General features: G+C 31.4%; 1 protein-coding gene across 1 annotated transcript; it reads left to right on the forward strand.

Moving 5' to 3' along the window:
• The first annotated feature begins 4,870 nt into the window (after window positions 1-4,870).
• LOC105330920 (receptor-type tyrosine-protein phosphatase T) lies at window positions 4,871-13,912 on the forward strand. The gene is made up of 14 exons (XM_066065798.1): window positions 4,871-5,069; window positions 5,814-5,999; window positions 6,220-6,411; window positions 7,033-7,221; window positions 7,396-7,474; window positions 7,702-7,969; window positions 8,323-8,410; window positions 8,665-8,744; window positions 8,847-8,883; window positions 9,946-10,046; window positions 10,721-10,837; window positions 11,411-11,559; window positions 11,914-12,049; window positions 12,675-13,912. Exons 1-14 carry the CDS (start codon window positions 5,021-5,023, stop codon window positions 12,819-12,821), a joined length of 1,818 nt encoding a protein of 605 aa, XP_065921870.1. The 5' UTR covers window positions 4,871-5,020; the 3' UTR covers window positions 12,822-13,912.
• The last annotated feature ends 1,011 nt before the right edge of the window (window positions 13,913-14,923 follow it).

Below are 14,923 nucleotides of genomic sequence, written 5' to 3' on the forward strand. Positions count from 1 at the left end.
TGATCTAGTTTTTCAAATCACCCCTCTGTGAGTTTCCTATTCCGTCTCACTACACTCTGAAACTGATGGCGAAATACTCATAAATACCGTCTGTATCTTAGCGCGTTTTTTAAGTTTTCTTTTTTTTTCTGTCTTGTTGTATAATTAAACGTCATACAATCATACAACCAAAAAATGTTTTTGAAGTTAAAACTTTTGCTTAAACAAGGGTATATAATAAAGTTATCATTGTAACAGTAACTTGATCGAAAGGGCCGGTGTAATGAAGAATAAGGACCCCCGTAGAATAATGACCGGGGTCATTTTTCGAGGTAGAATAATGACCCCCCTTGCTGAAGAATAATTGGATTTTTCTGAAGAAAAAAGACCCGGGGATTATTTTTCTTCGTGTTAAACATGATGAAAAATGACCCCCATAGAAAAAAGACCCACCCCCACCCTGAAAACAAGAATAGATATTGGTTACCCCGTATCCAAAATACGACTTTGAAATTACTTGAATTTTCACTCTGTTCAACTGATTTTGAAGTTATAAAACCGAACTTGTAAATAAATCGCTGTATATAGTTTTTCATACCCGTAGCAAGCACACACAAAACACTCTTAGGTTGCCACAAATTGATTGTTAACAGTTACGTTACTTCTCTCGTCGACATATGGCGGGAAATGACGCAAATAAAGAAAAACAAATTCATACACAACGAGGACATTGTGTGATAGTTAACGAACAATAATCATGAAAGAATAATTGTTGAAATAATAAAAACAATATTCATTGGTGAATAAATTGTCACTCGAAGAATGATACATGTATATATTTTTTGGGGAAAAGACTAAGGAGGCAGGTAACGTAGGAATATGAATACTTCTTATTTATATTTCTAAGGGAAAGTGATCATTTTACGTTAGTTTTGTTTTCTTCTACGTAATATCGAACATCGATATTCTAAACATTTATTGTAATGTTGTATTTGTGATCATGAATAGACTTTATTCTTTCAGAGCAAGTGTGTCAAGAGTACCTGACTATATTAAATCTCAAATTAAAGATAATAAACACTGATCGATTATAATAAGAAGAGATTGTTTCTAAAAGCGTTGATAAGGGGTTCGGGCTCATATTAGGGGTTTATACCCGCCTTGATTTTGATCACACGATCTTTATTGTATCCAAAGTTACCAATGCTCATACAAACTATTGATGCATTAATCATCTTGATATTAAACTATGCCGATGTCTAAGTATAATATATTTTCTGTTCGAGTACTCTCAGTACTTTGACGATATTTCTTGTTGGCCGTTAACTTCTACTGGCGTAACGGCTGCTGTTAGTGCCCGCTAACTTCAGCTTGGCTATTATGCCTAACAATGGAGTGATCTTCTCATAATTTTAGTTTCATCATTAATTTTGGGTGATGCACCTGCATACCCAGCAGTTTGTAGTAGGGGGAAATCGTCAATGCAAATATAATTCATGAACAATATCGAGTCTACTCTTTCATCGCCAATTAACAGAAATTTGTTTTATAGTGTCTTGTATCTCAAAATAAGTTTAATGTGGTGTTACTCGTAATAATGAGATGCATGTTAATGTAATCGTTAGGATGACAACCATACCCCGATGCAATACGTCAGTATCTTATTATAACGGAAGGATATTTATTTTTTAAGCCATACCCCTTCTTTCACTTTAAGTTTATTTGAATATGAATTATAATTTCTGCTACTTTCTGTAAACTGCAGTAAAAATTACAATATTGTAAAGACTATTTTACAAATAATAAAAAAATATACTGAAAAACTTTAATTTATAAGGAGGTCACTTTTCTTCATGTAGACTGTGCTCATTTTTTTGAAAATGACACTTATTCTTCAGGTAAAAGGGTCATTTTTCTGCGTAGAATAATGACCGGGGGTCATTTTTCGGCATAGAATAATGACCGGGGGGTCCTTATTCTACGTCGAAAAATGACCCCGGTCATTATTCCTCGGGGGTCATTATTCTACGTTACACCGGATCAGGTCTTGTTGATAGGCGTGAATTATCAGACCAAACTTGGCGCTTCCCGTCTCGTTTGATCTGATGATCCACGGCAAGCAACTCGACTGGATCCGACCCTTTCGATCAAGTTCCTGTTAAATTAATGTAAATTGATTTTATGATGATAGATTATCAGTCAAAAGATTTTCTAACATAAATCATTACTTTTATTCTCATCAAAATTGTAGAAAACACTGGTAAATAAATTATGCTATAAAATAAATTAACAATACCTTTACCAACGACCACATACATTGCCCTTATTTTGTGGGGTGCGTCAAACATTCCCCGCCAAAACTCATGTAATCCAATTATAGTTATTGATGAGGTTAACACGTTCCCGTCCACTTCAATTATGGGGCCATTGCTATTGCTATGCAAGGAGTTTTGAATATACGTGCTAAAGTTGACTTTTAACCCTATAAAGAAATATTGTCAAATCGTTTGCTTTGGTTTTTTTTTTTTAATTTTGTTGAAAGTACATTATGCTCAGTTGACACAAACTATATTCTTAACGAATATAGTTAGTATGGCAAAATTAAATTGTGATGGCTAAAAAGCAGAAACGGAAAATGTTTTAAAACAACTTATTTGATCTATTCCAATTTTTCTTTTTTAATTTGAAGCCATTACGTGTAAATAAATAAGACAGGCTAGCTTCAGAATTGCCGTTTTTCAAATCATATGACAGACCATACAAACACTAATTTAATTTTCAATGCAGCTCATTAACTAACATTATTTATTTATTTTAAGCATGACGTTCACTTATTTTTAAAATAATGGTTATGCACAGTAATCCTTTCGTTTATCGCAATTATCTGAGCATTTATTTTTTTTTTGATATTATGAACATTGTCTTCATTCGAATGATTAAATCGTACAGCAGACCCGATTATCATCAGTTTTTAAGTTCAAGTTTTGTATCTTAAATAACATACTTAATACTAGTATTAATTTCGAAAAATAGAACAGCAAATATGTGTTTCAGTGTAAAATAAATATTATGTGTTAATGCCTTACAGTCTTACTATTAAAGGATATAAACTCAAGAGAACAATTTATTTGTTTGTACTTTTCGATACCATATTTTATGAAATTTTATTCCACTCACCCTGTACAGAAAAAGTAAACCAAAAAGAAAACAGACGGCCGCATCCATTCTGATAGGAAAAATTATAACAATTCAGGGAACAGGAAATGTTTCTTAAAATATTATGAATCGTGAAATTAACAACAACAACCCCCCCCCCCCCAAAAAAAAAACAACAAACAACAAAAAACAAACAAACATATTTTATTCGTCATGTGTGTGATACACCTGAATTCTGTCTTTGGAGTTCTAATCCTTTGTATCATATTTACAGCACTTCTACTTTGAAAAAAAAGTGAATTGTATACATTTATAAGTATTTGCCATCTTGTTCGTGTGATTTTTAATAATCTTCTACTTCTATTTAAAAGTTATTTAAATTCATTTAAATTAATACAGAGTGAACCTCCGTTTCAACTTTATATATACTAGTTAACATTTCTAACGCCCAGGCAAGTGTTTGTATCAAACTTTTCGTAATTCTAATTTTATTTTAACATGACAATGATTAAACCAAAAAATATAGAATGACAGAGTATTTTATTAAAAACTCAATCACAATTTTTTGAAGAACTTTATGAACAAAACTAGAATATACAGGTACCCTACAATATAAAATCGCAACATTAATATCTCAAGCGTTTCCCATTCCCGAAGTGGTGACTTAAAAAAATCTAGCGATCGATGATAAAAATTATAAATTTAAAAGCTGCTTTATTGTTTATGACTCCATTTTTAAAAGTTTAAAGTAAATATTAATGAAACAACAATTGTGAAAGGAAACAAACTAATTTTGAGTCGCGGTCTGCTTGGACCACGCAAACTGATCTTGAAGGTTCTTGGGCAGACATGGACTGCATTTTATCTAACTGATTTTATGTTTTTGTAATCAATTAAAGGAAGGGAATTTATCAAATTAAATCGTTTTGAAAAACACATCCGAGAAACATATCGAACACGCGTTCCACGCATTTCAATAAATACGGTCATGGTCGAGTAATTACTTACTCGATTACATTTTTTTTTTACATTAACAGTTGAACATTATAAAGAGCAGTCGAAAGTTCGATAGTTGCAAAGATTGATGTTAAAGTTTTGTAAATAATGAAAAATATAAAAGTGGGGCGTTAGATCTTTTGACCAGTATATTTACCGGTAAATACTTTCTGTTGCTATCATTGACATAGCCAATAAATTTTATTGTTGCGCTAAAATCTACTATAGTTTTTGGCATTTTTTATATTTGCGCCAGAGGTTTCAGGATAACAATTAAATTATCTATTGATATCCATATGATTTTCTGAAAAACAATTACATATAATTCTGAAAGTCATCCCAACCAACTCATAACAGCTGTTTCCTGCTTCCGGTTTTGTCCAAGGGTGAACGTAAAGGTTTCCAAGAATATTTTAGCGTTATAAAAATGGTGACGATAAAACTATTTGCAAGTGATAATCTGAGCACACACTGTATCAACAACACAACAGGTTAAATTCTTACAACTTACTACAAGATAAAAATAATTTGCTAATATTCAAATAAGAATACAAGTACTTTTTAATATACATAGAGTTAAAACTGTGATTTATACTGTATTTAAGTACAATAAGGAAATATTAATTCTAATAAATTCGTTTAACTTAAAAATAGAATTAGGAGCTGCTAAATAATTACACGATAAAGATTGTAAAACCAGTATATAATTCACTTTTCGAAATAGAAGTGTCGTAAATATGATACCAAGAACTAGTAATCCAAAGACAGAGTTCATGTGCACCACACACATGATAAGTAAAATCGGTTTGTTTTGTTGTTTATTTCACGATTCATCATATATTTAGAAACATTTCCTGTTCCCTGTATTGTAAAAATATTTCTATTCAAAATGGATGTGGCCGTTTGTTTTCTTCTTGGTGTACTTTTTGCTGTACAGGGTGAGTGGAATTAAATATCATAAGAGAAAGTATATAAAATTACAAACAAATAAATTGTTCTCTTGAGTTTATTATACCTTTCAATTGTAAGATTGTGAGTTATTTAGAAATTATATTTGTTTTACAAAACAACACATATTGCTGTTCTATATTTCCTATGCATTGTTAAGTATGTTGTCTAACCAAAACAATATTCCAAACATTCCTTATCTACAAACAACCTTAAAAATATTACTTTTTTAAGATACACAATTTAGAATTTAAAGTCTGATAATAATTGGGTCGACTGTATGATGTAATCATTCGTATGAAAAAAATAGTCATAATATCATATAAATAAATGTACGGATAAAAGATATAAATAAGAAGATTAATGTACATTATTTTTAATTTGAAAAATATGGGGAGACCTTGCTTAAAATATTTTAATGAATGAGATGTAATATAACTTAAATTAGTGTTTGTATGGTATGTTCCGTCTGTCATCTGATTTGAAAAACAGCAGTTCTGTAGCTAGGCTGTCTTATTTATTTACACGTTGATGCTAAATTTACACACAAAAAAGAGAAATCGGAATCGATAAAATAACTTATAAGACTTTCTCTGTTTTATTTATTTTGGCATCACAATTTAATTTTGCCTTACTAGCTGTATTCGTTGAAAATATAGTTTGTATCAACTGAGTATATATACTTTCAACAAAAGTTAAAATGCATAACAACGATTTGCATTATTTCTTTGTAGGATTAAAAGTCAAGTTTAGCAAGTATAATCAAAGCTCCTTGAATAGCAATAGCAGTGGCCCCATGAACGCAGTGGATGATAATGTATTATCCTCATCCATAACTAACATTGGAGTAAATGAGTTTTGGTGGGGAGAGTTTGACAGACCCCACAAAATAAGCTCAATGTTTGTCGTCGTTGGAAAAGGTATTCTTATTGTTTATATGTCATATTTTATTAACTAAGGTTTTCGACAATTTGATAAGAATAAAATGAATAACTTCAGATCTAAAGATCTTTAGTCAGATTATTTATCATCATTTTTTATCATCAATTAAATACAGAAGTTACTGAACTGTCTATTAAAACACGACTTGATGGGTTTTTGGTGCATATTTATTTGATACTTTCCACTGTTTAATTGCAGGCAAACAACGCATCTTTGTCAGCAATAGAATTACCGATAGGCCCATGCATATGTGTGTAGAAACCGTAACACCACCAGGTTACGATTTCATCAATATGAATGTAACATGTAAGCAAGCATTGGAGGGTAATACGGTGACTGTGAGGAGAGTTGGTAACGGATCCTTGGTTCTTAATGAAATTATCCCAATAGGTAAATCAAGGGTGTTCAAGGGTAACAAGATATATTTGGATCAATAAATTCTGCATCACATCTGTGATTAGATTAAAACCCATTTCTGCATTTTTAATTTATCCCAAACTGTTGCATACTTACAAGTCCTTGCTTTAATGAATTTTGTGTCGTTCAATTGTTATTGCTCTTTTATTTTAATTTTATCTCATCTAATTTTAAAACTTCATAATTACAGTTTTGTCCAGTTTCCTGTTTACGTGTTTTGATTTATGCTTCTTTCTAACATCCTTCTTTTTTTCTTTCCTGTCTTTCATTCTGTGATTGGGAGTCTTTTTAAATTCAAATTTTCTGTCTTATATCTACACGTTTAGTGTTATCAAATTATGTGATAGAAATCTTCTTACACAACAAAGTTTTCTCAATGTTTCAGTTTTATTTCATTCCCTTGCATGCCTGTATGTGTAAACACAATTCTTACACCTCATTACATGACATCTGTCACCGAGCTCTACCTATTTATTTCGCTCTCTGCATTTTTCCAACATCTCTTTACATGTTATGTTTTATTTCATTTTCTTAAGAGTGATCTTTTGTTTTGAATGCTACATTTGCCTAGCACCTGTGTGTACCTTATTACAGAATGTCTGGAGAACACTCACAGCTTTTCCTGCATCAGTTGTCCTCCCAACTGCATAAACGGGTGTTCTGCTGTTGATGGGACGTGTAATGATTGCAAAAAGGGTCAATTTGGACGAATGTGTCATAGGGATTGTCATCACGTTTGCTCAGATGGCACTTGTGATAGAAATGAGGGAAGGTGTTCACAAGGTATATTTATATGTTGTACATTATAAATGACAGTTATTTGTTTTAAATTAATCAAAAACCATTTTTCAAGTTGGTGAAAATGTAATCATGATGAAAGTGGTATTTGTTTCTAAAACTTTCAAGATTAATCTTTCTGTCAAACAATACATTAAACATTTGTTCTTAATTTTTCAGAAAATGTGATAATAGCTGTTGTTTTCTCTCTCTGTTTGGTGTTCATTGTTGTAAGCGTCATAGGGTTTCTAATCAAGCGGTAAGAATTTTTTAATACAATTTATGGTATTGACTTAAAATCTAAACCAAACAACAATTCATAGACAAAATGAGTGTTTGATGAATGTTTGCAGAGATTTTGTTCTAAGAGTTTTTTTGAATTATAAATGTGTAATGAATTCGAAGAATATCGGTCAAGACACGTTATATATATATATATATATATATATATATATATATATATATATATATATATATATATATTAGGAGAAAGAAGTTATTTAAACTATTCAAAACCCCCTTACAACCTCTCCATTTGGAAACTGGGAACAACGTTATAATGACGTATTCAACAAGCAATCGTTACCAAGAGGGTACCGCGGACCCCCAGATGCCCACCTCTCCCCTCAGCAACTGTCCAGTGGAGTATATCCATATGATTGATGGACAATTCACTGTCAAAATGTCACCCGTGGAATTCCTCAGATACATTGACCAAAAACAAAATGAAGAGCTCCTGTTAAAGAGTCTAGTGGTGGGATTTATTTTACAGCTTTCTTCTCTAGGGTTGTTTTTCCTATTTTTACTGTAAATGCCTTCATTTCTTTTGTACATTTTACCGTATATCCAGTAATTTTTGTGATTATCTAATTTTCGCTTTTTCTGCGATCTCTTTTAAATCGCGAACTATTGAATATGCAGTAATTATATTCTGTCTTATTTTCCATAAGAAAGCATTTAAATCGCAAGAAATTACTGATTAAAAAATTAAAAATGCTACACATTTTTCCTATTTCGCAAATTTTGTGACAAGCGAAAAAACCGAATATGCGGTATAAACGAGTGAATGAACTTGTTATTTATAGAAAACATTATTCTGATTTACAGAGTCTTCCGGGGTGGCTTATGGGCAGGTGTTTCGAGGCAGAAAGGGCAGAAAATAGAGCTAAAAATAGATCGTCGACTCTTCTGCCATGTACGGAAACTATTGTCATTACATGTACTAAGATAATCACTCAAAATAATAATGGTCAAAACATTCATTTCAATATATTTTATCATATTTCCATCGAACTATACTTGACTTTCGCAAATCTTAATTGCCCACGTCATTTAGTTGTGTTAAAATCTATTAAAACTTAATTCACAATACCTTGAACATAAATAGATATATGATTAGATATATGATTAACATAATAAAAGTTAATGGATTTCAATGACCATCTGTAGATGATCGGAATCGCTTCGTTCTGGAGCCCTTAGAAAATGGAGATGACCGCGGGGATTATATAAATGCAAGCTATATATCGGTAAGCCTTGGTATCGCCTGTAGCAGGAAAATGACAATATATGGATGTTAATATACTGTATTGAAAATTCATTTCTTTATATTTCTCATTGTTCATTGCTAGGGACACAAAAATGAAAGAGCCTACATTCTCACGTTAGGTATGTATTCAAATGCAGCAGCGTTTATTTTTTCACTATTTTCATTGCTGTAATTGCTCTGTTTACAATTTTTCCTTACACAAACCCTGTTAGAATGTGGGGTTGTTTTAAAATATGATTTTTTAAACTTTCAAAATTGTTTAATGATATGGATGTAATGAATATCATTCAAATTATACATAATTGTAAATAATCTAGGTACAGTTTCAGTCATATTTTGCCATGTTTCAGATTGATTATTAAAAATATCGCAAGAACAATTAAAATGTAACATATATAAACATTACTCATAAACTAAGAATATGTAAAGAGTTACCTGATTAAACTTTCACAATGGTAATTGTGACGTCATAAACAGTGCATTTTCTGTATTTTCATAAAACTGAGCAGAAGATACCAAATCTTCAGTGTTCTTTTTAAATAGAAAAGTGTGTCCGGAGCTGTGTCCCACGATGAAACTCACATTATAACTTTATCACGTGGTATCACATAAAATATATATCAGTTTCGTTGTAGAAGACGGCTGCGGACACATTTTCCTCTTCAAAAAACTATGAGACACTGTGCCATTTTTCATCATTTGTGACTAAATCTTAGAAATATGCCAAATGTTGAAATTATATTTTTTGAAATAAGTGTTTCATTGGGTACTTTATTTACGGACATATTCAAGATGGTATATGTGTATTTATATCAGATTTAAACAACGTTTAAATATCAGGGCAAATATTGAAAGTAATTGTGCCTTCTTGGTCAAATATTTTTCAATTTTTTATTCTTACCATATTATATATTATATATTACCATACAATTTAAGTTATTCCAAGAAAGATCAATGTAATATAACTTATCTAAGTAGGTGTTTATGAAAATAAAATATGGCTTTTATTTAGATAGCAGTATGGAATGATTAAAACATAAAAACAAAATGTTGTCATTGGTTTTTCAGGGGTCTTATTTTGTGTGCGTCTTCCGTTGTGCCTTTTTTTCTTTTACAGAAAAAATAGCTTGTATTTATATAAAGCATTGTGTATAGGATTCAATGACCCTATCTGTTTACAGGGCCGTTCTCTAACGACACTCAGTTAGATTTCTGGAGAATGGTGTGGCAGTCCAACTGTAAGTGTGTGGTCATGCTAACAGCCCTGAGAGAGGGGGATAAGGTAGGTCAAGTGTCAAATAATGTTACCAAGCACATTACAAAAGAAAAATGATTTTTCAACAAAAACATAAAAAAAGATGTGTCTTTGTAAAAAAATCAGAATAAAAGTAACAAAAAGAACGTCTCCACCACATGACCAAATGAAAACAAAATTCAAAACAAATGCATACAAGATGTGTGCTAATGTAAAAATGAAAGTGACTTATAATAATATGAAATAGTAAAACTATGCAGAAAAGCCACACCAAAAAGCAGAGACACAGGCATTTTACTTCATGGTAAAAAAAAATGATAATAAAGCTGGTGAATTTTAAAAAGAATCCAAATGTTAAAAACATTAAAGACAACGGCTATATGTCCAAACACATTTTGTTTTGTGTTGTGCACACAAAAACACATTTTTTTAAGGATCAAATTTAAATAAAACAAAACTGAATTTATATCTCTACATAATCAATTCTCACGTTAGGATTATCATCTCAAGTTTTGTAAATATCCAAGGTAGTAAACAACACAGACTAGCATATCAAATTGAAAATGTCATTAAATCGCAATACTGTGATGATTCCTTCTCATTCCTTTTCCTGTCCAATTGCAGATTTAAGAAACAGTTAGTATTATATATGATATCGTCATTGTTTTTCCACGCTGAAACTTTTTTTTATTTTTTTTCAGAAAAAATGTATGCAATACTGGCCCGAGGAGTCAGGGGAATGTGGCCCTTTCTTTATCATAATAAGGCACACTGAACAGTGTAATAACTACGTTGTCAGACAGATGATAATACGGAAGGTTTGTACAACTAATAGCAAGCATAACATGGCCTCTAATGAAACGTATAAGAAACTAAGTAAATCGTCAAAGCAACTACAGTTCTCAATTTCTAATGGGATCCAAACACTCTGCTTGGACTGTACAATCATTGTTCAAGAAAGAAATATTTAATCTTTTTTGTCTTTTAATTCTAAACATACATATGTATAAAGGTTGGTATAATATTGTATCATTTTCAAGTCAAAATACTAGTACATTATTAACATAGCATTGTATTCTTTGTTATAAAAGAATTTTATAGTTTTATACGTGGCTTGGAGTATATGTTAAGTTCTTCAAATTTCATCAAAATTAGTAATTATCATTCCATGATCAATTGTGAGACAAAACAAAGAACCCTGCGTTAAAATTTTGAATTTATGACCCAACATTGTCGTTCCTCAAAGCAATAATATATTTTTTTTTCTTTTTCATAGGTTCTACCCAATTACAATACATACAATGACATGACTGCTTTATATCTCAATAATTAGATCAATTCATTCAGTACAGAGTGTCAGACTTCATAAATTTTGTTTTATAATTTCACAGAAGGAAGAAACACGAAGATTGGTCCATTTCCAGATGACTTCATGGGGAGATGCCAAACGACACATGAAAATCGACACCTTACTTCAACTCCGAACCAGTGTTAACTCGATCACATTTGGAGACGCTGCGCCTATCATCATTCACTCTGGGTATGTTAATCATTTTTCAAAGTCGTTTGAGGGTTTAGTAAACAAATAAATATCAAATTTAAAAAAAGTGTTACCCCCAAATGGCAAAGTGTTACCCCCAAATTTTCTGTACCGAACATTTCATTTTCGAATAAAAATAATATCATATAAAAGAACAACTAACCAAAAATAAGGGGCGTTGGATTTTGTGTCAAAGCAATTGTTGATTTGCGATACCAATGATAATGTATCACGCACTAGATGTTATGGTGACGTCTTTATCAGTAATAGTATCAATATAATGCGAAAAATACAAAAATGTCAGTATACTAGTACATGAATACGAGTGATGTCTGTTGCTGTGTTTTCTTTCAGACCCGGTATCAGTCGGATTGGTACTTACATTTCACTGGACATTTTACTGAGGCAGGGGTCCGGGGACAATATCATTGATATTATCGACACAGTCGTCAAGCTGAGATCTCAACGGGCGTACATCCTTAACGCCAGGGTACGGTTCTAGTCAACAGCAAATTGTATCTGTATGGAACATCTCAGTTACAGACAAGTAGCTGAGCCAAAATACATGAATTAAATAAATAAAAATACACGCTACTTAAAAGGTCACTCATTTCTTTAAAGGAAATTGATATGATTTTACTTCAAAATTTTTAAAGTATTTACTTTTGATTTTAAATACCATCATTAATTGGAATTTCTAATAACTTACCACAATTTGAGTGTCACTAGCATTTCTAATAACTTACCACAATTTGAGTGTCACGAGTCGATTTCCAAGCAAGCTTTGGAGTTCAGAAACAAATCCCGGGCCATGTTTTTGTTTACAATATGCTTTTATTCATATCAAGCTTTTTTTGTGTCGTTTTTTCTGAACAGATGACAATGGGTATAATTTTTAAAAATTGTTTTAAAACATACTCAGCAAATGAATGTTCAATTTACGTTGGTTTGTATAAATTTTCCATGGTTCAAGGTAGATCTACAGGTCTGCATTTGAGCCCTGGATCAAGTATCACTCTTTGAGAACAGTACATTTATTAACTAGTAGTTATATAACTCGTGATCGATAAGGTACAGGTTATTACATACATGAGTCACATTGTATTTGATTGCAGAAGGAACACCAATTTCTCCTGCGTGCGCTTAAGGTTGGATTCTCACCAAATCAGGATGGAGCTGCCGAAGAAACGAAGGACGACGAAAGCGAGGAAGATTTGTACGTCAACGCCCAGGGAAAGGGGGATATTTACGTCAACTACTGACGAATAAAAGTTTTTGACAACACAATGCAAGACGGATAAGAGGGTTCGACAATTCAATGCAACGTGTAGTATTCCTGACCATTTGACTTAAAAGGTGCAATTGGTAGAAACAAATGTTTGTGTATTTAAAGAGTTGTGATTATGAAACATTCGAAGCATCATTGTTTATTCTATCTTCAATGCTTATTGTTCCAAGTAAGTCGTTGTACCGGTGATTTTTAAATCAATAACCGCTTTGTGCAAAACATTCACCTTGCGTGAACTAATATTTGTAGTCGTCAATGAATTATTTGTATTATATATTGAAACAATGATGTTAAGATTATAATTGAATAAATTATATAATTCATTTACATACAGCCATGTATGGATATATTGGAATGCTCAGTTTATGCGCAAGTGGGTGAATGAATAAATATAATTGTATGAACAAGGAAACTAGATTTTAACTGTGAAATAATTTCACAATTTGCAAAAGATCCTCGATAGTCAATACTTCCTTAACATCACATTTAGAATTAAACGTCCGTGTTTTGAACTTATATTTTTATATGCTATACTAGTATTTCCTCTCCCCCCTTTTCCGCATCGTCATCAACGATAACGTTTGATATTTGATGAGATAAAAACGTTATATTATACTACATGAATAACAACATTTCCATGTAACCATACGATATATGGATGAAAGATAACCTCACACACACACAGAGAGAGAGAGAGAGAGAGAGAGAGAGAGAGAGAGAGAGAGAGAGAGAGTGGTTGACTTACATGGAGCCTTTTATGGAAAGTAACAATATGACATGTTGCATGACATTTCGAATATTTTCGACGATAATTTGTATACATCCTGTAACTTTTTTCTACAAATTCAGTCACTAAACAACTGTGTTATGTAATTTTTCTTCATGTTAGCAACCATTATATATCGTGCGAAATGACATTTTTTGAATCATTTTCAAAGAAAATAAAATTTTTGTTTGCAAATCAAACACTAGAGCTTAAAAGGTATATCAAGAAAATGATAAATGATGCATATGAAGGAAGAGAAGCATTTAGCAAAAATAAAGTCAAAGAAGAATCGAACATACTAGTATATATTATTCTTATTGAAAAAACATTTTTTACTGATATTTTTATGCTTGTTATCTATACAATATATACATACGTATGTTTTACGATGTGGCCGTATATCTTATCGATTACTGTAAGAGGTAACGGTATGGTAGCTGTGTAGAATAATTGATGTTAAAAATATGTAAACTTTAAAAATAGTCACTCGAGGGAAAATTCATGATTTAGAGTGTTGTGCCGGTTGTTAACTTTAAGTCCAGGGAGAAGTACCTTGGTTGTAACGCCTTGTTTGATTGGCTAAACAAATTCATTTATATTCTACATTACATTAAGAGTAGTGTGGAAAACGTATTTTAAATCGGCTTTACGATACATTTAAATTGAAGTCCTTTTTTAAATAATGGGCCTTATTTTCTGATTTCAGTCGTAGAAATTAAATTTACAGGAATAAATTTTATTTCTACCTACGTCATAAAGTATAACATGGCTTGAAACAGTTGCCGCTTTTTTATAAACCGCATTGGTTTATGAAGTGTAAATTAATTGTCCCAAGTTATGTTACATCGTATAACATATAAAGTAGAAATTAAATTCATTTCTTAAATATAAAACAGCGAATATTTTTAAAGGTTTAGATTTTGAGACCTGTATGCGGTCAGGTCAATTAGCGGAAGCTTCTGTCGTCATATATATCAGAAACATAATTATCATTTCTTTTTATCTGTCATCCTTTAATAAAGATCAGTAAATTGATCAGTTCATTAAACAATGTTTGGATAATCAGTCTGTTTAAGTTTATTTCCAAAAATCAGATAAATATAAATTACTTATTTTAAAATAATCGGTTGGTTTTGTTTGGGGTTTTTTCATTTCTCGTGATCGGAAAAATCGACAATACAATTTACCAAAAAATTAAATTTGTAACTCTTTAGATTCTGGCATAACTCCGTAACACTATAGATTCTACATTTACAGTTATTTTCCTGGCATTGTTAAGCCGTTAAGTAATAACAATAATAATTATTCCA

This window comes from Magallana gigas, chromosome 7, assembly GCF_963853765.1.
Source record: "Magallana gigas chromosome 7, xbMagGiga1.1, whole genome shotgun sequence".
NCBI lineage: Eukaryota > Metazoa > Mollusca > Bivalvia > Ostreida > Ostreidae > Magallana > Magallana gigas.

What these genes read in the sequence shown, in the direction of transcription:
- LOC105330920 (XM_066065798.1), top strand. Translation starts at nt 5,021, where the DNA reads ATGGATGTGGCCGTTTGTTTTCTTCTTGGTGTACTTTTTGCTGTACAG. An exon ending in GACAGATGATAATACGGAAG is followed by an intron (nt 10,838 to 11,410) that starts GTTTGTACAACT and finishes ATAATTTCACAG; the next exon opens with AAGGAAGAAACACGAAGATT. An exon ending in CCTATCATCATTCACTCTGG is followed by an intron (nt 11,560 to 11,913) that starts GTATGTTAATCA and finishes GTTTTCTTTCAG; the next exon opens with ACCCGGTATCAGTCGGATTG.